At 41.6% G+C, this 23,252-nt stretch overlaps 1 protein-coding gene across 1 annotated transcript in view; it reads left to right on the forward strand.

The window, feature by feature from the left end:
- Positions 1–21,888, forward strand: part of top1a (DNA topoisomerase Ia) — a 41,139-nt gene extending 19,251 nt beyond the window's left edge. Inside the window, exons 18-21 of the mRNA XM_056273081.1 lie at positions 17,389–17,516; positions 19,659–19,753; positions 19,839–19,988; positions 20,179–21,888. Coding sequence (XP_056129056.1) covers positions 17,389–17,516; positions 19,659–19,753; positions 19,839–19,988; positions 20,179–20,281 — 476 coding nt within the window. The 3' untranslated portion in view covers positions 20,282–21,888. The remainder of the gene's footprint in view (positions 1–17,388; positions 17,517–19,658; positions 19,754–19,838; positions 19,989–20,178) is intronic.
- The last annotated feature ends 1,364 nt before the right edge of the window (positions 21,889–23,252 follow it).

The following is a 23,252-nucleotide window of genomic DNA, read 5'->3' on the forward strand; positions in this document are numbered from 1 at the left end:
GGTCGAAGGGAGGGCATCCGGGTAGCGTCACAGTCTATTCCATTGCATACCAACACGGGGATCGCCGGTTCGAATCCCCGTGTTACCTTCAGCTTGGTTGGGCGTCCTTACAGACACAATTGGCCGTGTCTGCGTGTGGGAAGCTGGATGTGGGCATGTGTCCTGGTCTCTGCACTAGTGTCTCCTCTGGTTGGTTGGGGCGCCTATTCGGGGTGGCGGGGGGGGGCTAGGGGGGAATCGCGGGACCCTCCCATGTGCTTACTTCCCCCTGGTGAAACTCCTCACTGTCAGGTGAAAAGAAGCGACTGGCAACTTCTCATGTATCGGAGGAGGCATGTGGTATTCTGCAGCCCTCCCCGGATCGGCAGAGGGGATGGAGCAGTGACCGGTGACAGGGTCATTTTTGCCCAAGGCTCATTGATGTGCACTTTTTCAACAACGACCCCACCTTTGAGCCACCACCGGCATTGCATCTTCACCTGGATATCGCTAGTAATTTTTGTCAGAAATACATTCACCGTCGATTCCGCCAGAGCTTCAGTTTTGATTCACACAAAACCAACATGTTCCTTCTGGTCTTTTCATTCCTTATTCCTCCAAGTCTGGATGGACTGTTGACCACAGCACGCTAGCTAACCTCGCCAGGTCAGCCTTGCATCAAACTCGACAAAAACAATCTCACCATCAGGTTATTTAACGTCCACTCACTAACCAACAAAGAACGTCTACTTTATGATCTACTGAATGATCGTAAGTTAGTTTTTCTGCTTGACTAAGACGTGGCAGCAACCCAATGACTTTTCACAGATTAATCAAACTATTCTCCTGGATTTATGTACACCTGCAAATACCATGCAACTGGCAGAGGGGGTAGTCTCATGGTACTTTACAGTGGAAAGTGTCTATTATATCTGTGCCTGCGCATGTTCATTTGAGTCCATTATCGTACAAATCAGTGGGCCAATTCCTACTATACTAGCCACTGTTTATCGACCACCCAAGCTCAATAACGATTTCTTAAAAAGAAGTTTCTGTTTGTCTAACCTTCTTGTGTTCTTTGTCCCCTGATAATGCTGGGTGATTTTTTATTTTTTTTTAATGTACACATGGATAATGTCAACAATACTCCCAAGGGATTTTACTTCATGCCTAGACAGTTTTGGATTACAGCAATATATTGATTTTCCTACACACTCCAAAGGACACATCCTTGATCTGATTTGCTGCTGTGGTGTAACTCCTCTTAACTGTAATGCATCTGATTTGCACATTTCCAACCTTAAGTTTTTGTGTCTCTCAATTTTAACATTATCCAAAACAAATTTTTTACGTAACATCTCATTCTGTAACATTAAGAATATTGCTTTATCTTCTCTTTCTGGTGGAATTGATAACCTCCCCAGCAAAGACAATTTTATCCACCCAAGACGAACTGATCTCACATTACAACGATGGAATTTAGTCTCTTAAATGGTTTAGCTCCTTTAAAAGCCCAGTCTGTTTCCTTTACTCATTCTGCCCCTTGGTTTACACCTGAATTATGCTAGTTTAAAGCTAAAAGCTGTTGCCTAGAATGCCTTTATGCGAAAACTGGCCTTGTAAGACATGTATAACAACCACATACTTCATTATAAGGAGGCTCTTTCCACAGCTAAATCATCCTATTATGCAAATTTAATTAGATCAGGCAAAGGGAACACAAGAGCCCTGTTTTCCACGGTAAACAATATTTTATGGCCACTGGACACTCTTGCATCTCACCTGTATTCAATAGCTCAGTGTACCTTCATGACCGTTTTAATGCCAGAATTGAAAATATTCACCAGCAATTGACCTTTCGCAAAGTACCACCCTAGAACGGTGCTTGTCCAATCCTACCTTAGCAATGGTTTCTATGTGAGGGAGGTCCGTCAAGCTTTCAAACAGACAACAAAATGCTGAAACGGTGTGCCTATGGGATCTGCAAATCGGATACTAGATATCAGAAAAGTTTGGAGAGGGTGTAATTTGCTTTCCTTTCGTGAAACCCAAAACACAAGAAGCGCAATGTCGGCAATGGATTTAGCAGTATAGCAGACCCCATGGCTAGCTTAATCCATCCAAAATCAACAAAAATACCTTTGTGTGCTCCAAACTAAGCTTGCTACTACCTATTATCGATAGCTAATATAGCTAACGTATTATTACTGTAACTTTTACCCACACAGTGATTATTACCATTATCAACATATCAACACAGTACTGACTAACAAAATAACATTGTTAATGTACCTGATGAACGTAACCAGCTTAGTCTGTGGCCAGAGATACCTAATTCAATGATAGCTAGCCCACTAACATAACTTTGTTATGCTAGTCACAGGTTAGCTAGGTTCCACCTTTTAATTTCAGTGCTTTAAAACCCACGGGGAGAGTCGGCTGGGCCCTGGGATGGTCTCTGGCCAGTCTCACCTTCTCATATCCTGCCTATTTTAAATGTTTTTCCCCATCTGTGAGCTCCAGGTGGGGACCGGCCGTTTGGCGAAGTCATCCCATTCGCGGAGGCATCTCGTTTGCCTTATTTTGTTGAAAATACTGGTTCTGGTCCGAAGGTAAAAAAAAAATAATGGGGCAGTTCCCCCGGGGCATGCCCCTGGCCGAACCTCCGACCCCAGGAGCCCATACAGAACCCCCGAAAAAGCCTGGATAAAAGAACACCATGGGATACCTTGGCCAAAGTCAACACTATAATACGGCGTTGACAATGGATTATGAAAAATATTCCAATGATAGCTGAAATATTTAATTTACCCTACAATGCAAGAGCACAATTGGTCCACAATGTGTTTCAGAATTAGTTGATGGGGTTTCTCATTCTTTGATTGCGACCGGTAAGCTTTATCCTCAATTACAGTCGCACTCGGCAGCCCGGAGTCCATACAAGTCAGTTTTACTTTACTTTTACCGGTCGCAATCAACGAATGAGAAACCCCATCAACTAATTCTGAAAAACATTGTAGACCAATTGTGTTGTTGCACTGTAGGGTAAGTTAAATATTTCAGCTATTATTGGCATATTTTTAATAATCCATTGTCAACATCACCATATTATAGTGTTGACTTTGGCCTATGTTCCCCATGGCGTTCTTTTATCCAGGCTTTTTCGAGGGTTCTTTTTCAGCCGCCCTGCGAATCCCCCCCCCCCCCCCCCCCAGGGCCAGGGGAAAACACCCCATTATTTTTTTACCTTCGGACCAGAACCGGGATTTTCAACAAAATAAGGAAAACGAGATGCCTCCGTGGGCGGGATGACTTTTCCGAATGGCCGGTCCCCACCTGGAGCTCACAGAGGGGGAGAAACGTTTAAAATAGACCAGATATGGGGATGTCAGACTGGCCAGAGACCATCCTGTAGTGTTATGTGTCGGCATTAATCAGATGAAGTCTCGACTAACGTTCACTTACTTCATTCACGTTACAACATAACACCGTTACACCAATAACTTGCACTTGTAGGCTCACTGGACTGAACTTCCTATCTGGCGCATCACTAACAATGAGTATCCCTGCGCTTAGCACACACAAAATAGTTCCATATCAACACATCTCCCTTCCTTTGAGTCTGATAAGACATGCAAATGACAGTAACTCATTATCCAATGAAATGAATGTACAAATCATCATACATCTTAACAAAGTTACTCTTGCAATTCCACATTTACTGTTACTTCTTACTCAAACCCTGGAAGACTTGTCATATTAACATGTTTAAACAACCTGTAAACAGAGTTAAACATCAATGAAACATTGACCCAACATTTCAACATTTGTTTGACATCAGTTTTTTTTCTTCTATCGTTCTCTCACAGGAACAGTCTCTCAACTTCTGCCATAGAACAAAACATACAATAACCAAAGTGATCCGGGTGAACTACCAGTCACTATCATAACTGCAGGCTATATCCTATTTCAAAATGTACTCCCCATACTTGTCCGGTGGTTTCACAGTTTTGCCACAGCGCATCACTCGCACCGGAGCTTTTGGTGCAGCAATGGTGGCAGTGGCAGGAGGTTGATTCTCAATCTCAGCTGGTGGAGGTGAGGACGCTCTAGCATCCCTCTGTGACCACATCCCCCTCTTTAGAAGGAGTCCCAGGAGCAAGGTGGATGGGTTTAAGGTGATGGCGATTCCTTAGCAGCTCACCTTTGTCTGTCTGGATGATGTATGAGCGGGGTGTGTCACACTCTCGCAGGACTACAGCTGGCTTTGACCACCCGCGCTTGTAATCCAGCTTCGCAGCAACACTGGCCCCTGGTTGTAGTTCTGGGAGGGCCTTGTTGTACTTGTTGTTGTAGTCTCGTCTGTAGTTCTCCTTGGCTCTCTCATCCGCCCTTCTCACTCGCCGAAGGTCTGGCCATGCAGGCTGTAGATTGGCCTCCAGGGTGGGGGCTGTAGTCTGGATCTGTCATCCTAGTATGAGTTGTGCTGGGCTCGTGCCCGTGGCTTGTATGGGACTTGATCTGTAAGTCATTAGTGCTAAGAACGGGTCTGCTTGTTTTAGGATCTGCTTAGCAGTCCTTACAGCTCCTTCTGCCTCGCCGTTAGCTTGGGGGTAGTGAGGGCTTGTCGTGATGTGCTTAAAATCATACTTTTTGGCAAACTGAGCAAATACTCTCCCAGAAAACTAAGGCCTGTTGTCAGTAATTAGTTTGTTAGGGCAACCCCATCTAGCAAAGATGTTCATTAACTTGGCTATGGTATTGTCTTTGAGGTGGGCAATGTCAATGTACCTTGAAAAATAGTCCACAGTAACTAGGAAGTTTGCTTTATTTAGTTTGCAAATATCAGCCACCACCCTTTCCCATGGGCAGCTTGGGAGCGGGGTAGTGATCAGTGGTTGTCTTCTCTGTGTAGGCTGAGACGTCTGACATTCTCTGCATGTGCTGACTATTTCATGAATATATTTGCTGATTCCAGGCCACCATACACTACACTTAGCTCTCTCACGGCATTTCACTACCCCTTGGTGACCATCATGAATGCGCTGCAGCATTTTCTTTCTCAAGCTCTGAGACACTACTATTCTGTTGTCGTACAGTACCAGCCCTTTTGAAGTTGTAAGATGGTGTGTAGATACAGGCTTTTACCTGGAGCAGCACATCTGCTGAATAACTGGGCCATCCCTTTGTCACGAACTGCTTGACCAACTGCAACTCACCATCCTGCAGTGTCTGCTGCTTGCCAATGTCCAGCTTGGTTGGTGTGATGGGCCATGCCTCCTGGACAGCCTCCTCATAGGCTTCCAGTTCGCTTGTCAGCTCCGAGACTTCCATCGCTGCATGTTGGTGAGGGTGCCGTGACAGCGTATCTGCAACGACGAGCTGCTTTCCACGGACATATTAAGCAGTAGGATTATAACGCATCATGCGCATTAACAGTGTCTGACACCTCATCGGTACTGAATCTAAGTCTCTACTGTTTATCAAGGAAATGAGTGGTTTGTGGTCAGTTTGTAAAGTGAATAAATCAAGTCTGTACAGATATCTTATAAATTTTTCACATGTCCAAACTGACACGAGGCACTCTTTTTCTATTTGCGCGTAGTGCTTTTCTGCCTCCGTGAGTACTCTAAAACAGTAGGCTACGGGTTTTAACAGTCCATGTTTCTGCAAAAGGACCCCGCCTAAGCCATAATTACTGGCATCAACACTGACTATTGTGGGCTTTGTCAAGTCATAAAAGGGTAGCATAGGCAACTCGGTGATTAGTTGTTTTACCTTTGTAAAGGCCCCCTCCTGTGCTGCCCCCCAAGTCCACATCGCGTCACTCTTCAGGAGGTCGTTGAGGGGTCTGGTGACCTCAGACAGGTGTGGGAGATACCTGCCTAGGTAGTGAATCATGCCCAAGAATCTCCTCAGCTCAGTCACATTGCATGGCAGTTCTAGCTGAGTGGTAGCCTGGACCATGGTCTTGTCTGGGCAGACGCCGTTCTCAACGATACAGTGTCCCAGATAGATGAGCTTTCGCTGACATAGGAGACACTTGTCGTGTTTGAGCTTTAACCCTGCTTTTTTTTAGCGTGAGCAGAGTGCGCTGGAGTCTCTCCTCATGCTCTTCTATGGTATCTGAGTAGATGAGGATGTCGTCCATATACGTGGCCACATCCTCCTGATCCCTCAGAAGCGCCGATATTTCTCGTTGGAATATTTCTGGGGCACTCGTAATGCCAAATGGGAACCTGTTGAAATAAAATCTCCCAAAGGGGGTCATGAAAGTTGTGAGCTTGGCACTCTGAGTCTAGTGGTACTTGCCAGAAACCACTGGCTGCGTCTAACAGAGAAAATACCTTCGCTCCAGCAAGTTTGGGCAGAATATCATCTACGGTGGGCAGTGTGTATTTTTCTCGTTTGACTGCTTTGTTTAACTTTTTAAAGTCCACACAGATTCTTATATGCTCCTTGTTTTTCTTAGGCACTGGTACTATTGGGGCACACCACTCAGTAGGTTCCTTGATTTCTGTTTAGCGAGAATGCTGTCTAACTCCCTTTTTACTTTTGGAAGCATCGGCAAAGACGCATGCCTGGCTGTGGTTATGCTGTACGGTGCTGCATTTTCTTTCAAGGTTATTTTGACTGGTTTTATCTTCAGTGTGCCTATTTCTGTTGAACAGGAGCTTTTTGGCTGTGCTGAGCTTTTGATTTCTTCTATGCGTTTTACAAGGCCCATTGCAACGGCTACATTGTGGCCTAGTAGGTGACTGTCCTGCCCTTTAATCATATTCAGTTTGAACTTAAACTGTCACCCCTTCCACTCAGTAGTGGCTTTAAAGTGGCCTATGCATTTCAGTTTACCACCTGGGCTGTCTAATTTTATCACAGACTTTCTGAGTTTTGGTCTATTTGCTATGAGGTTGTAGGTTTTCTCTGATATGACACTTGCATCTGCCCATGTGTCTATTTTGAAGTTAACTGTGATACCTTGTAGTGGCAGCTTCACTATCCTTGCACTGTTTGAGTCGTCCACCTCTGTGACTTCTCAGAGGAAGTAGGACTGACTCAGTGACCTCGTCCACTACACGGGAGTGGCAAACTAAAGCAAAATGTCCAATTTTACTGCAATTACGACATGCAGCATACTTTACAGGGCATCTGTCTCCTTTAGTGTGTGCTTTCCCACACCTGTAGCATTTGGTGGCTTTCCCACTCCAGTGCTGTGGCTGTGCTGCTTGTTTTCTGTTGCCCCCCTTTCTCTGTCCAGTGCTGCGTTTTCATCTGTCTGCATGTTGCGCACGCTTTGAGGCAATCTCATTTAACTGCACTGCTGCTTTGGCCCCTGCTTGGAATCGAGCCCTCTCATGGATGACATTAACTCTTGGTACAAAGTAGTTATCAGATTTGGCCAATACAGTTTCGTAATCATTCTGACTTTCCCCTTGTGCAAAGGTAAGGGACTTGAACCCCTTTCGGATTCTCTTCCCAGCGAGTACAGCAGCGTGCAGACTTGCACCTCCCCCTCTTCTTTGTTTAGCTTTGTAGCTATCCTGAAGTGTTGAAAATGTTGGCGCCATTCTAGCCAATTTTCAGGGCGAGTACAATCCAAACTTTCAGGCAGCGGAAACTTTGCCATCTCGGTCCTCTAGACTTCTGGCACCATGTAGTGTTATGTGTCAGCATTAATCAGATGAAGTCTCGACTAACGTTCACTTACGTTATTCACGTTATAACATAACACCGTTACACCGATAACTTTCACTTGTAGGCTCATTGGACTGAACTTCCTATCTGGTGCATTACTAACGATGACATCATGAAGTATCCCTTTGCTTGGCACACACAAAGTAGTTCCATATCAACACATCCCAGCCGACCCTCCCCGCGGGTCTTTATGCTCTGAAATGAAAGGTGGAACCTGGCTAACCTGTGACTAGCGTAACAAAGTTATGTTAACGGGCTAGCTATCATTAAATTATGTATCTCTGGCCACAGATTAAGCTGGTTACGTTCATCAGGTACATTAATAATGTTAGTCAGTAATACATTGATATGTTGATAATGGTAGTAATCAGTAGCCGGCTTTCCATTATGGAATTTAAGCCCTAGAATTTAAGCGCTGGAACTTAGCTCTGGAACCTAAGCACAAGGTCTTCAGTTCGTGTTGTTTTCCCACTTCCCTAGCCCTACTGCTTCACACACGTTTCATTTTTTTCGTACCAGGGGAGAGAGTGACGAGCTGCTCCACTTTTATTGTTGTTGGCATGTACCGTTTTGTATTGTTGCTTCAATTTTTTTATTTTCTCCCGGACTTGTTTAACGTTGCTGATAATACTGACTTTCTCAAGCTCCCTGACAATGACTTTGTATATGTCATCATTTCTTACGGTGCCATCCAGCTGCTTCTGAATATCAGATTTAAACTATATCGTGAGTAGCTTGGGTCTCCTCTGTCATCCAGTATTGCCTAGAATTGGGATTTTCCATTTTTTGTTTTACAAAAACTTGTAAGAAACTAGCTCGCAAATGTTAGCTTTTAGCTAGCGATGCAATGTTTAAAATGGCAGCATTCACAAACAGTGAAATTCGCAGGACATAACCAAGACGTAAGGAACGTAGTTCATGCATATGACATACTTCCACCCTAAGCCCCAGGGCTTACTGCCGTGGCCCTGCCTTTATAGACCCTTTTCACAATGACGTCAATTAACTTCCGCTTTTCCGCGAAGCAGGTTATCTTCACTTCGGTTTGCGCCGTAGACGACTCATGAATGTAGAGACGACTTCTGAAAATGCAGGAATGCTCAACCTAAGTAATTTTGAAAGATAACGTTAAGACTAGCTAATCATAGTCATATGATTCTGTCTGTCTGTCTATATATCTATCTGTCTCTGCCAGTCGGACCGTTTGTCTATCTATTTATCTATCTATCTATTTTTCATAATACTGCAGGTCTTATGACACATAGCATGGCTGAAATATTTTAGTTTTCATCTCTGAATGGTCAACAGAAAGATCATATTTGTTCCAAGTTGCTGCAGCACACTTTCATTTGTTCTTTTTTCTACCCAACCTATTCTCAGCAAACGGCGGCAAAACCACATTTCAGCACCATTGATTTTCTTTACATCTATTTTAGGCGAAGTCCATCCTTCACTTCTGTATATCATGACTGGCCATACGACTGTTTGCAGTATCTTCATTTTCAGATTGGTTGAGATGGCACGATCTTTCCATAAGTTTAGTTGAATTCAAGATTGCTCTCTCTCATAAGATATCTCTCTCTCTCTCTCTCTCTCTCTCTCAAGATCGATCTCTAAGATCTCGCTTTTTTTCTGACTATGATTTATACTTATTACCTTTAACATAAGTTATTTAGCATAATCAAACGGGTACCGTTCGATGAAGAATTTGTAGCCTTTGTCGAGTTTGGACTGTTTGGTTAATGCAAATGTTTCGGCAATCCGTGGTACATCATCTAGCCGTATTTCAGGCAAGTTGTGAGCGGCTGTGTAAACTCCATAGTCCGTCCGGAAGTTAGCATAACCTGCAAGGAGTCAGAACGGAAGTTCTCTGACGTCATGTGAAAGGGCCTATTGTGTTGGTAAAAGTAATGGTAATAATACATTAGCTATCAATAATAACTAGTTGCAAGCTTAGCTTGGAGCACACAGGTATTTTTGTTGATTTTGGATGGATTAAGCTGGCCATGGGGTCTGCTATACTGCGACATCCATTGCCGACATTGTGCTTCTGGCGTTCTGGGTTTCGGGAAGGGAAAGAAAATTAGACCCCCTCAAAACTTTTCAGATATCTAGTATCCGATTTGCAGATCCCATAGGCAGACCGTTTCAGCATTTTGCTGTCTGTTTGAAAGCTTGACGGACCTCCCTCACATAGAAACCATTGCTAAGATAGGATTGGACAAGTACTGTTCTGGGGCGGTACTTTGCGAAAGGTCAGTTTGGCCCATTTTGTTTTGTGTTGGCCCTTGGCCTGCTCAAAATAATGTGCTGTAGCTGTAAAATCAAAATTGTCCAACTCCTTAGAGGAATTTGCGATACGCTTCTGCTTTGTAACTTTGTTCTTGTAAAGGTGTGACTTTGAGGCCGTTTTTATTCTATTTTTGGGGAGAGAATTCCATCTTGGCTGGGAATTCTGCCCAGTTGGGGTACACTTTGTCAAAGTTGTGTATGATGACTTCACATGCAATGCAAAAGTGTTATCCACTGCATCTGTGAAGTGCCGTCATCTCAGGTACCGCATCATCACCAATTACTAGACTAGGCCTATATTTGACTCCAGAAGTTAGAGCACTTAAGGATAAATGTTGTTTTATAAAATATAGGAATGGGCATGGTTATCGGTCAATCGAAACCGATCCTTAATCGAAAAGTCAATATTGTTACTGCAATATCACTTTTTTAAGGCATTATGATTAGCTTAGCTGTTTAAATTAATGTTTTCAAACAATAAAAAACCCCGTTTAAATAGTGTTCTGTTCTATTTTAATTGGTAGTTTGAGATTAGCAGTGGGATCTTGAAGGGAAAACACAGCGGAGTGTGGAAATACTTTGAAGAGATTGACCGGCATCGGATTCAATGCAAGCTATATGGCATCAAACTTAGTTGTACTAGTCCAGTGACTACAATGAGATATCATGTGCAAGCAACAAAAGCACCATTACAAATCTCTTGAAGGAAGTCAAGTCAATTTTATTGGTTATAGCCCTTTATCACAAATTACAAATTTGCCTCAATGGGCTTTACAGCAATACAACATCCTGTCCTTAGACCCTCACATCAGATAAGGAACAAGTCCCCAAAAAAAACAAAAAACAAAAACCCTTTAACAGAGAGAAAAAAATAGGAAGAAACCTCAGGCGGAGCAACAGAGGAGGGATCTCTCTCCCAAAGGAAAACAAGCAAGTATGGCATCCTTTGTTACCGTTAAATGCAAGTGTGATTCCATTACACGAGCAGATAACACAGCTAGTCACTTAAGTGATTACGGAAGACATGTTACCCCTTACATTTGTTGAGGGGGGATGATCTCATAGAATTTATAGAGCCAGAATATAAGGTACCTGCATGTAAGATAATTACAGCGTGGGTTGAGAAAAAGAATACAGCAACAAAGTTGGGGAATTAAAGTCAGACCTTTGTGCTGTCAACAATGTTGCCTTTACCACTGATGGGTGGACTGCCCTCAGAACAGAGGCATACAGTTAAGGTCGAAATTATTAGACCCCAAGGAACTATGGAACATTTCCCTAAGATTCTGCCCAATGTTTGCATCATTCATAAAACTTTACATAGTAAAACATCCATCAATGTTAAGGCCCCTATTTGGTACATTTTGGAATGTAAAATAAATCTTCAGGTTTGCTTTATACAAAATGTAGTGAAAATTGAGGTGGTCAAAATGATTAGCCCTAATGTTATTTTTTGCTTTCAAAACACCTGACCAATCAATCAGCTTTCAAACCACACCTGAGCAATCAGTCAGCTTTCAAACCACACATGAGCAATCAATCAGCATTGAACTTTACTTAAGGGACTCCAATGAACAGGGCTAGTGGCACTTGAACACTTGATTGGGAGATGACTACTCTTAAATTCTTGGTAGGAAGTAATTTCATCATGCCAAAAAGTAAAGAAATCAGTCTGAAACTCAGAAGGAAGATAGTGGATGCTCATCTTAAGGGGGAAGGCTATACTGCCATTTACAAGCGTTTCACAGTGTCTAGAACAGCTGTACGTTGCGTCATTGCAAAGCACAAGGAGACAAATTCTGTTAGAAAAAAACCTGGGCATGTTCAAAAGCGCAAGATTTCAAAAACTTTGGAGAGGAAAATAGTCAGAGATGTCAACAACAATCCCCGGATCTTTGCCGATAATTGTTGCTGAACTGGCCTCTTCTGGACTTGATGTTTCAAACACTGTGGTGGGCTTCGAGGTCATCATCCAAGAAAAACTCCATTGCTCACACAGCGGCACATCAAAGCCAGACTGAAGTTTGCCCATGAACATTTGAAACATGGACATGAGTTTTGGAAGTCTGTCCTTTGGTGTGATGAGACTAAACTTGAACTGTTTGGTCACATGGATGTTGCTTTTGTTTGACGAAGGAAGGAAGAGGCCTTCAACCCTAAAAACACAGTTGCCACAGTTAAACATGGTGGTGGGAGCATAATGCTGTGAGGCTGTTGTGCTGCTTCAGGCACAGGGAACCTTGTTCGGGTGCATGGGATCATGAAGAAAGAAGATTATGTTGACATTTTGAAGGATAATATAAAGAAATCTGCTGCCAGTCTAGCTTTAGGTCGCTGCTGGGTCTCCCAGCAAGACAATGACCCGAATCATACGTATACATCCAAGTCGGTCCAAAACTTTTTGAAGGGCACCAAAATCAAGGTCCTGGTGTGGCCCTCTCAGAGCCCAGATCTCAATCCTATTGAGAATCTGTGGCGGGAGTTGAAGGTTAATGTCCATGCTCGAAAACCATGCAATTTGGATGAGCTGGAACAATTTGCCATGGAAGAATGGGCTAAAATCCCTCAAGAGACATGTGTCAATCTAGTTAGGAACTACCATAAGAGATTGTTGCGAGTCAGAAATGTTACACTATTGACTATTAATTGTCAGAGGGCTAATAATTTTGGCCTTGTCACGTTTGTTTTTTTCTTGTTTCAATTCAGCGCGTCGGTAAAATATCTTAAGCTTAGTGGAGATTTTCTTTGTTCTTTTGGAAGCAATTAAACTATAACACTTTTGGTTATGCTCATTTACAAAGTTAAGGGTTTTGATTGAGTTCATAAAGGGGGCTAATAATTTTGACCTTAACTGTATATACGGTGCCTTGCAAAAGTATTCGAACCCCTTGACAGTCGTCACTATTTTCTGGATTATAAAGGATACTCACACATCTGTTCCTGAACAATATTATTTTTGTGAACCCATAAGCTCTAACAGCATGTTCCCAAAGTCAAAATAAGTTGTTTCGCTGACTTTTTTAAAATAAATTAAAAACTAAATTATAGTGCTTGTATAAGTATTCAACCCCCACATATCAATACTTTGTAGAGTACCCTTTTGCTGCAATAACAGCCATAATTCTCTTAGGATAAGTATGTACAAGCTTGGCACATTCTTCTAGAGTAATTTTTGCCCATTCTTCTTGGCAGAATTTGTACAGGTCTTGCAGGTTGGTGGGATGGTGCCTCTGGACTGCAATTTTAAATCTGCCACAGATTTTCAATGGGCTTGAGGTCTGGGCTTTGACTTGGCCACTTTGAAACGTTCACCTTTTTGTTGCTGAGCCATGCTATTGTTGCTTTAGCCTTGTGCTTAGGATCATTGTCCTGCTGGAAGGTGAACAGGAATGGAAATTAGCACCCGCTACACGCCAAATGCGGGTGGATTTGCGTATTGGCGGGTGAATTTGCTCAACCTACCAGCCACGGTGGCGGGTAAAGAAAAGTAGCAATTTGTGACATACTGAATCGCGAATCTGCCTTATTTTCTCCCCTATGACCCGCCCTACTCTGCCTCTGATTGGCTAGTACTTGTTGCCATCATTGGTTAGCCAATCGGGGGCAGAGTATAGGAACGATTGTCTTGCAAGTCTGCTAATTCACACAGACACTTTCAAGGACGAGGAGAGAGCCAGAAAACACAATGTGACGTTACATCGCAGGGGTTAAGAGGTCTGCAGAGAAAACATCCCAGGAGGAAACACGGGTTAAAGAGGCGAAGATGAAACGAAAACGTTTTTTTAATGAGAAGTGGAGAATAACTGACAACGGAGACAGAGAGTCCCGTGATTGCTTAGTTTATGAGGAGACAAGCCAGACAATGTTCTGTTCGGTATGTCGTCAACACGCTTCGGATGCCAACAAGAAAGCTAACAGTTTCATTATTGGGACTAAAAACCTAAAATTGGGAGCCATAAAAGACCATGAATCATCCAAATGCCACTTCCATTTAATAAAGATAGTACAGGGAAAATCGACCCCACAGGATACCGCTGCCATGAACACGTCCCAGTTGGAGAAGATGAGCCTACTGTTTAGAAATGCCCACGCAATCGCGAAAAAAGGAAGGCCATTTACAGATTACGTGTGGCAATGCAAGTAAATCGTAATTTTTTTAAAATCTATTCACTAACGTTATATTAAGTGTTGAATTAAGGTCAGAATATAGCTGTCATGTAATGTCATTAGTTAGCTAACGTTACGTGTAGTTAGCAAGTAAATCGTCATTTACTAACGTTAGATTAAGTGTTGAATTAAGACCCATACTGACACTATTCCTTCTACTTGTTACAGTCTTGGTTTATGTAATAATAAAGGGAATTTTGGTGGCACTGATACACTGGTTATTTTTTGACAAATATGTTAAATGTTTTAAAGGTAGTGTACACAATTTTGAAAACCATAGAAGAGTAAACTAGATTTTGAAAATAGTATTTTAAGAGTTTAAATATTTAAAATAGCCTATTGCTTGAATATTGTAGATCTTGTTTTATTATTTTTCACATGCAGTTACACACTGCCGGTTAAAACAAGAAAGTGGCTAGTAAAAAAAATTGAGTGGCTGGTAGATTTTGGAATCCACCAGCCACAGTGGCAGGTGGACAAAAAAGTTAATTTCCACCCCTGAAGGTGAACCTTCTCCCAAACGTCAGTTTTATGGCAGACTGCAACAGTTTTTCTTCAACATTTCCCTGTATTTAGCTCCATCCATTCTTCCCTCAATTTGAACAAGGTTCCCAGTGCCTGCAGATGAAAAGCAACCCCATAGTATTATGCTTCTGCCACCATGCTTCACTGTAGAGAGTGTTTTTTAGGGCATGAGCAGTATTAGGTTTGCACCACACAACACTTTGAGTTTTGGCCAAAAATCTCAACTTTCCTCTCATTTGAACACAAAACCTTTACCCACATCCTAACTGGGCCTCTCTCATGCTTGGTAGCAAACTCCAAGCGTGCTTTTATATGCATAGTTTGGAGAAACGGCTTCTTTTTTGCCACCGTCACATACAGGCCAGATTTATGGTGAGCCCATGATATGGTTGACTCATGCACATTTACTCCAGTATCAGCCACTGACCTCTGGAGCTCCTTCAAAGTGATTGCAGGATCATCTGTGGCTTTCCTCACCAGCCCACGTCTTGCTCGGACACTTGGCTTTGAGGGACAGCCTGCCCTACAAAGCATCTGGGTGGTGTGATACAGCTTCCACTTTCTGACAATGGATCCAACAGTGTTCCGTGGGACACCCAAACACTTGGATATTGTTTTGTATCCCTTTCCCAGCCTCTGCATTTTAAGCGTTGTCTCTTACTTCAGTATTAGGCTCATTTGTCTTCATTTTCTGATGGAGTTCATGTCCGGCTAATGAAATTTAGAGGGCTTTTTATATCCATAAATGAGACTGTTACTTTATTATCTTACAAGTGCACACTAATTATGTCCAATTGTGTTAACCTGAGTTTGTTTTAGGAATAATTTGTCATTTGTGTAAACACTGAGCTTGCAGAGTACAAGGGGTTGAATACTTATGCAAGTATTATATTTTAGTTTTTAATTTATTAATAAAAAGTCAGTGAAACATAACTTATTTTGGCTTTGGGAACATGCTGTTAGAGCTTATGGGCCCACGAAAATAATAATCAGGAACCGATGTGTGAGTATCTTTTGTAATCCAGTAATTAGTGATTACTGTCAAGGGGGTTGAATACTTTAGTAAGGCACTGTAACTGTAACATGTTCCTACATGGAGGGATGGGAAATTAAAACTGCTGTCCTACAAACTCGCAGCACAGATGAGACACACGGCCAAAAACATCACTGGACATCGTCAAACTGTCCCTGAAGAATATGGGGATTGACTGGAAAAGTCTGTGCATGCGGCAGGATAATGCAAAGAACATGGTTCTTGCAAACAAGACTTTGGTAGAAAATGGGAATCATGTGCTGTTATGCCCATACACTTCACCTTGCCATATATGATTGTTTCAGTAGTGCTAATATGAGCCATGTGGTGGCAGGATGCAGCCGTTAAGTGCCTCATTTTCACCATAGCACCACTGCAACAAGTGTTCAAGAGAAAGCAGGAGCTTCAGAGTTTGCCCGTCAACAAGCTGATACAGTACTGTTGCACACGCTGGAATTCGGTGATCGATATGGTGCATGAGCAACGATGGGCAGTGACGGCCACATTGTCATACAGGAATGTCACCAAAATCGGTGATACATGGAGCCTGGAACTTACCGGTACTACCTGGCAGACAATAATAAATTATACGTATGTAGCGCTTTTCTAATACTCGCAGGCGCTTTACAATAAATGGGGTGAAACAAGACGACAGATAAACCTAACACAGACATACAGGGGTGGATGGGAAGGGGAGCTATGAGAGGGAGAAGCGGCAGCCACACACGACACCAGCAGTACTCTCCAACTTGGGCAGATACAAAAGGGAAAGAAAAACAAACATCATAAATCACAGATGAAGTCTGAAGAGGTGAGTCCCGACCAATGGCCTGAATGTGGGCCCTGCAGAGCGAGTGTTCTCCATTGCCAGTCTGATTGTAAATAGACTGCTCGGCTATCTCCCAAACAAGTTGATCAATTCATGTTTCTTTCTAAAAATTAAGCTAAGACTTGTAACCGTTGTTTTATTTATTTTCTCATATTTAAATCCTAAAATCTATTTAAAAAAGTGATAGACCACCTATTCATCTATTAAACCAGTTACTGGTGATTTGTTTGTTTTTGTTTTCGTTTTTTTATTATTATTAAATAGCAATTTTGTATTTAATTTGAGATTTTATTTGTATTTTTTCCCATTTGTGAAAGTAGGTTATTTGCACATTATATACCTATTTATTTTTATAACAGTATTTAAGAGGTGTATTGTAAGGGGAAAAAGTAGCATATTTCTATATTTAAGATATTGTATTTTCTTTTACCAGGCATTGTTCCACATTTTGATGGTTCAATAAATTAATCAGAGATCTCACTTGTAGCTGTTCTTATTGACTTTGAGACAGTACTAAATGCATTGTATATAATTAATGAATTTTATTGTTGGCTGTGGTCTAACATGTTGGCACGTGCTTTTACAGGATATTAGACTATAAATTAATGGGTTAACTGATCAAATCCCACCATTGACCAAACAAGGAAAATAATTGAAAATTCCCATCCCTAATAAAATACAAGAATAAAAATAGGCGTTATTTTTCAGTACATTTTTTTTTCTTAATTACTTTGTCATTTTTCTTCTGGAGAATTTGAGTAGTAAACATTGCATTTGCTAGCTTTTGAGTGTTTTGCCACCCAAGAAAAACAAACACTGGAGTGTACATATAATTCCCAATAACCAATAACAATTATTCCCTTTCCAGCGGAGGAAAACATTCCAGCTAAGATCCTGTCCTACAACAGGGCTAACAGAGCTGTGGCCATTCTCTGCAATCATCAGAGGGCTCCACCTAAGACCTTTGAGAAGTCTATGCAGAACCTACAGACTAAGGTGGGTGACCTTTGTAACTACGTAATTGTATAAAACCACACTAATCTATCCTTGCTCGAAATTCTTTTTCAGTTAAAAGGCCATATTGTGCCCTCATTTAAATAAAGGGTTTCAGTAAAATGTAATCCAGAAAGAAGACCTACAGTGGTGCTTGAAAGTTTGTGAACCCTTTAGAATTTTCTATATTTCTGTTTATATATGACCTAAAACATCATCAGATTTTCACGCAAGTCCTAAAAGTAGATAGCGAATCTAATTAAACAAATGAGACAAAAATATTAGACTTGGTCATTTATTTATTGAGGAAAATGATCCAATATTACATATCTGTGAGTGTCAAAAGTATGTGAACCTTTGCTTTCAGTATCTGGTGTGACTACCAATGTTCTGAACACATTTTTTACCATTGGGAGTTTGAATAATAACTGAAAATAGGTGTGGTTTTATGAATTCAAAGCTAGGGGCTACTGTCTTGTTGGGTGGGTGGGGCTTGGTACCGCACGTCACTTGTTATTTACAAAAAATGTCAGCGAGTGAGAGGGAGATCCCCTGCGAGGATTCCAGTTTCGAGGAGGATTCGGTGATACAAATAACTGTTAGATAGATAGATGATAGATATTTAGATAAATATATAGATATATAGATAGATAGCAATACATCATAGCAAGATCGATAATAAAGTCTCAGCAAAATAGCACAAACTCAAGCCAAGTAGCTAGCAGGAGGGGTTGAAAGGATGGCTTTGCCGTGATTTTATAGCATCTCACTACGAACACACCCTATATGCAAATTGACTGGTGTCTATGTATCCACCGGCACAATTTGTAATTGGACAACCATCTACATTCAATCACAGATCTCTCTCGAGTGGCCGCAGATGTGCTGTTTTGGCCACTGAATTTCTCCATGGTCACATTCCAACTTGGGAACATAGCCTATCAATAGGAATTTTCAGATTTTGATGTCAGTATCACTTTAAGAATTCATTGTTCCATCGATGATGGCAAGCCGTCCTGGCCCATATGCAGCAAAATGCTGGAATGCGGTGTTTTCCTTTCTCCAAACATAACGCTTCTCATTTAAACTGAAAAGTTCTATTTTGGTCTCATCCGTCCACAAAATTTTTTTCCAATAGCCTTCTGGCTTGTCCGCGTGATCTTTAGCAAACTGCAGATGGGCAGCAATGTTCTTTTTGGAGAGCAGTGGCTTTCTCCTTGCAACCCTGCCATGCACACCATTGTATTTCAAGTGTTCTCCTGATGGTGGACTCATGAATATTAACCAACGTGAGAGAGGCCTTTAGTTGCTTAGAAGTTACCCTGGGTTCCTTTATGACCTGGCTGACTATTTCATGCCTTGCTCTTGGAGATCTTTGATGGTCGACGACTCCTGGGGAGGGTAACAATGGTCTTGAATTTCCTCCATTTGTACACAATCTGTCTGACTGTGGATTGGTGGAGTCCAAACTCTTCAGAGGTGGTTTTATAACCTTTTCCAGCCTGATGAGCATCAACAATGCCTTTTCTGAGGTCCTCAGAAATCTCCCTTGTTCTTGCCGTGGTACACTTCCACAAACATGTGCTGTGAAGATCAGACTTTGATAGATCCCTGTTCTTTAAATAAATCAGAGCGCCCACTCACACCTGATTGTCATCCCATTGATTGAAAACACCTAACTCTAATTTCACCTTCAAATTAACTGCTAATCCTAGAGGTTCACATACTTTTGCCCCTCAGATATGTAATACTGAATCATTTTCCTCAATAAATAAATGACCAAGTGTAATATTTTTGTCCCATTTGTTTAATTGGGTTCTCTTTATCTACTTTTAGGACTTGTGTGAAAATCTGATGATGTTTTAGGTCATATATAAGCAGAAATATAGAAAATTCTAAAGGGTTGACAAGCTTTCAAGCACAACTGTAGGTTTGGCTTCTGTCTTGGCCATAGTTACTATATAAACATTATGGTGCATTTTATTGTTGAACTAAACATTTGCAATAAGGCTATCATGCTGTACATGGCTATCATGCTGTCAGTTTTCTGATATACTTGATGTTGAGATATGTCAAGGGTTTATATTATTGCAGACTACTGCACAAGGACAGTAAATTACTCTCCAACCAATATGATATCCTCAGATCGATGCAAAAAAGGGCCAGCTTGGAGATGCCAAGAGAGAGCTCAAGAGCGCCAAGGCTGATGCCAAAGTACGGAGAGATGAGAAGTCGAAAAAGTGAGTAAGGGAGATTTTGGGTAGGCCTTGATTTCACTCATCCTATGTGTTAGGAGTCTTGTTTAACAAAGACTTTATCCTACAGGGCTGTGGAGACCAAGAAGAAAGCCGTTCAGAGGATAGAGGAGCAACTGATGAAGTTGGAAGTGCAGGCAACTGATCGTGAAGAGAACAAGCAGATTGCCCTGGGTACTTCCAAGCTCAACTATCTGGACCCTCGCATCTCTGTGGCCTGGTAAGATGCTATTCTCAACAGTCATTTGAAATTAAACTGTAGCATTTTCTTGCTCCTTTGATGGATAAGACATAATAGCTGTAACATAACCACAACAGGGCATTTTGCTATAATGCAGCCAGATGTTAAAGATAACCCATAGAAATAAAAAGCTAATACTTTTTTTTTTTTGTCTGGCCGTTTCGTTTAGGTGTAAGAAGTGGGGTGTTCCCATTGAGAAGATCTACAACAAAACCCAGCGTGAAAAGTTTGCCTGGGCTATTGACATGGCAGATGACGATTTTGAATTCTAAATTCAAGTTTTTGAGTTTAATTTCTTATTTTATTGGATACTTTTTTTAATCTTAACCGAATTTCACTCGATGGCCAGACTCAACAAGGCGATGTGGAGAAAGCGTGTTAAAAGAGGGGTAAGTCAAGATGTTGAGGCCATAAAGAACTGGCAGGAGAGGGTTGTGGTTAGTCTGAACATCTGATCTGAGATCAGGAAAAAAGGCTGAACTTACACCCGTGTCTGAGCATCAAGGCGTAGTCCCAGTAATTGGAAGACCCTTTAACCTTTGACTCTCTCCCTTTGGGACAAGACCTGACAATGCCTGAACTTTGAATTCTGTGGTCCTGTAGCTACTGTATCCAGCAACAACAAAAAAAAACACAAAAAAAACGCTTTGTGTATCATTTTATTATCTTTGTTCACTTGCTCTGTATTTTAGCCCTCCCATGTATTATTATTATTATTAATGAATTCTATATTTTGATAGAAGAGAAAGCTAAGTGAATTGAACTCCTTAAATACACCCATGCGCCTTTTGAAGAAATGAATGAGCTTGATCTCAGAAAGTTAAATCAGTTCATCTGGACACGTTTAGTGGGAGAAATGTTTTCATCCCTCATCTAAGTGACCTCTTCAGTCAAAACTGACTGCAGGTATTCCCACCCTTATAAACTATACAGTGGCATAACGACTGAAACCAACAATCAGTTTGATTCAACTTTCTTTGATTTTCTTACCTGAATTATTGAGTATGCATAAAGATGTTCACAGAGGATTGGGGAATGGTTGCAGTCACGGTGTTGTAAGATGGTGACAGATGTACTCTTAGCCCCCGGGTCAAGGATGGTCATTCCCTCTTCAAATAGATGAACTGATTCAACTTGAGCATGCATCAAGAGATGAATGAGCTTGAGTTTTGAGGGTGGGTGATTTTAAACTGGACTGTGTGAATTGTATAACATGAAAGGATGCCTGGACAGGCAAGCGGGGGAAATAATGCAACCATGTCAATATTTACTTAAGCAAGCAGAATGTGAATGTTTCGTTTTACAGCCTCTATCAGGGATGTCTTTTTCAGTGTAAATGTGAACCAATCATTTCCACCTTTTGGGTTTCCAGGATCCTTTGACTCTTTGCATTGTCCTGTCTATATCGGATTTAACTTAATTATTTCAACAATTGCTCCAAGAGGAATAAACTCCCCTATCTGTTACTTGAAAATTATGCTATTGTAATGTATTTTAAGTCGGCAAATGAGAAGTGTTTTTCTTCCTAGAAAGATGTGAGGGATTTTAACTTTGCCAAAAAAAATTGCCAATCTGTTACAATTTAGGCATTTTTTTTTAATTGTGTAGAAATTGAGGACAAAAAAACGTAATGGAACATTTAATGTGAATTATCCATTCATTTTATTCCACCCTTTCACACGTGTTTGACAGGAAAGTTGATGTAAGTAGCTGTAAAATCAACGCCCTATTCCTGTTTTACAACCTTTTCGTCATAGCCTTTGATCATGTTTTTTGTTTTTCCCGTTTTTTTTTATTTTATTTTTATTTTTTTGTTTTCTTTTTTTTTTAGTTTTATGGTCATTGTAGGTTGAAAAATTAATAAAACCCTACAACACAGCATGCTTGAAATGTCTTTCTAATAGCTATTGGATCCACCGGATCCTGGTGCTGTGACTACTATTGGGGGGGGGGGGGGGAATCAGATTTAAGGCTGCTGTGTTCCCAAAAGTCCATTCCCCTCCCCGACCATAGGAACCTGACCGCCTGATGGTTTTTTGACAAACGTCCATAGGAAACGTCTGCCACACTCAGTTGTCTTGAGATTGGCTTCCTTATTGCGTTCGATAAAACAAAAAGAAAATCAAAAATGTTCTAACAGGAGTTGCTATGTCTCTATGCCTCAAACATCAAGTAAGAATACATTTAATGTTGACCTCACATTAACTAGAGCTCCATGACGTGGTGTTTGGGGTTTTATAATGCATCATCTTCTCACCATCTCACATCCAGCAAACTTCTTCCCTGTTCATATACTACATGAAGTCACTATGCCCTCAACATTAATGGACTATTAAAGTGTTGATCCCCATTTTTGTAAATATTTCCAACATTAAGAAAGTCACTTTTGTCACTGTATTCTTTAAAAAATGTATTTCTGATTTTCCCAATTTAGTGGCCAATCGATCCCTATTTTAATACAAGCACCCACCCTCGTACTGTATGCGTTCGCCAACTGCATTTCTCCGGCCGGCAGTCTCGAAGGAGACACTTCGCCACTTCCGTGACAAGGCGAATCAGGCCGAACCACTGCTTTTACCGACAAACCCAGCGACGCATCCATGTGACGAACACAAGCCGACTCCGCCCCCCTCCCGAAGACAGCGTTGCCAATTATTGCTGCGTCATCGAGTCCGGCCATAGTCGGATCTGACGAGACCGGGGCGCGAACCCCAGTCTCACAGTGGGCAACTGCATCGACACAAAGCCGATGCTTAGACCGCTACACCTCCGCGGACCCCTTTGTCACTGTATTCTTAAAACAAGTTGTATTGTTACAAGGGAATGTGTTCTCTGCATTTAACCCATAGCAGTGGGCAGCTGCAGCACCTGGGGACCAACTCCAGTTCTTCTTTCCATTGCCTTGGTCAGGGGCACAGACAGTATTAACCCAAACATGCATGTCTTCTTGATGGTAGGAGGAAACTGGAGCACCCACAGGAAACCCACGCAGACACGGGGAGAAAATGCAAACTCTACACAGAAAGGACTTGAGACAGCCTGGTGTTCAAACCCAGGGCCTTGTTACTGTGAGGCAACAGCGCTAACCACTGGGCCACCATGCCACCCTATTAATAACCTAGGATGCACATTTGATACCTGCCAAATAAAATAAATTGTTTATGGTTATCAGACAATAATTGTAGACAAAAGATCACGGAACTTTTTTCACCCTTAATCAAAACACAATTTTTTAAAGAAAAG

Source organism: Lampris incognitus, chromosome 2 (assembly GCF_029633865.1).
Source record: "Lampris incognitus isolate fLamInc1 chromosome 2, fLamInc1.hap2, whole genome shotgun sequence".
NCBI classification, from domain to species: domain Eukaryota; kingdom Metazoa; phylum Chordata; class Actinopteri; order Lampriformes; family Lampridae; genus Lampris; species Lampris incognitus.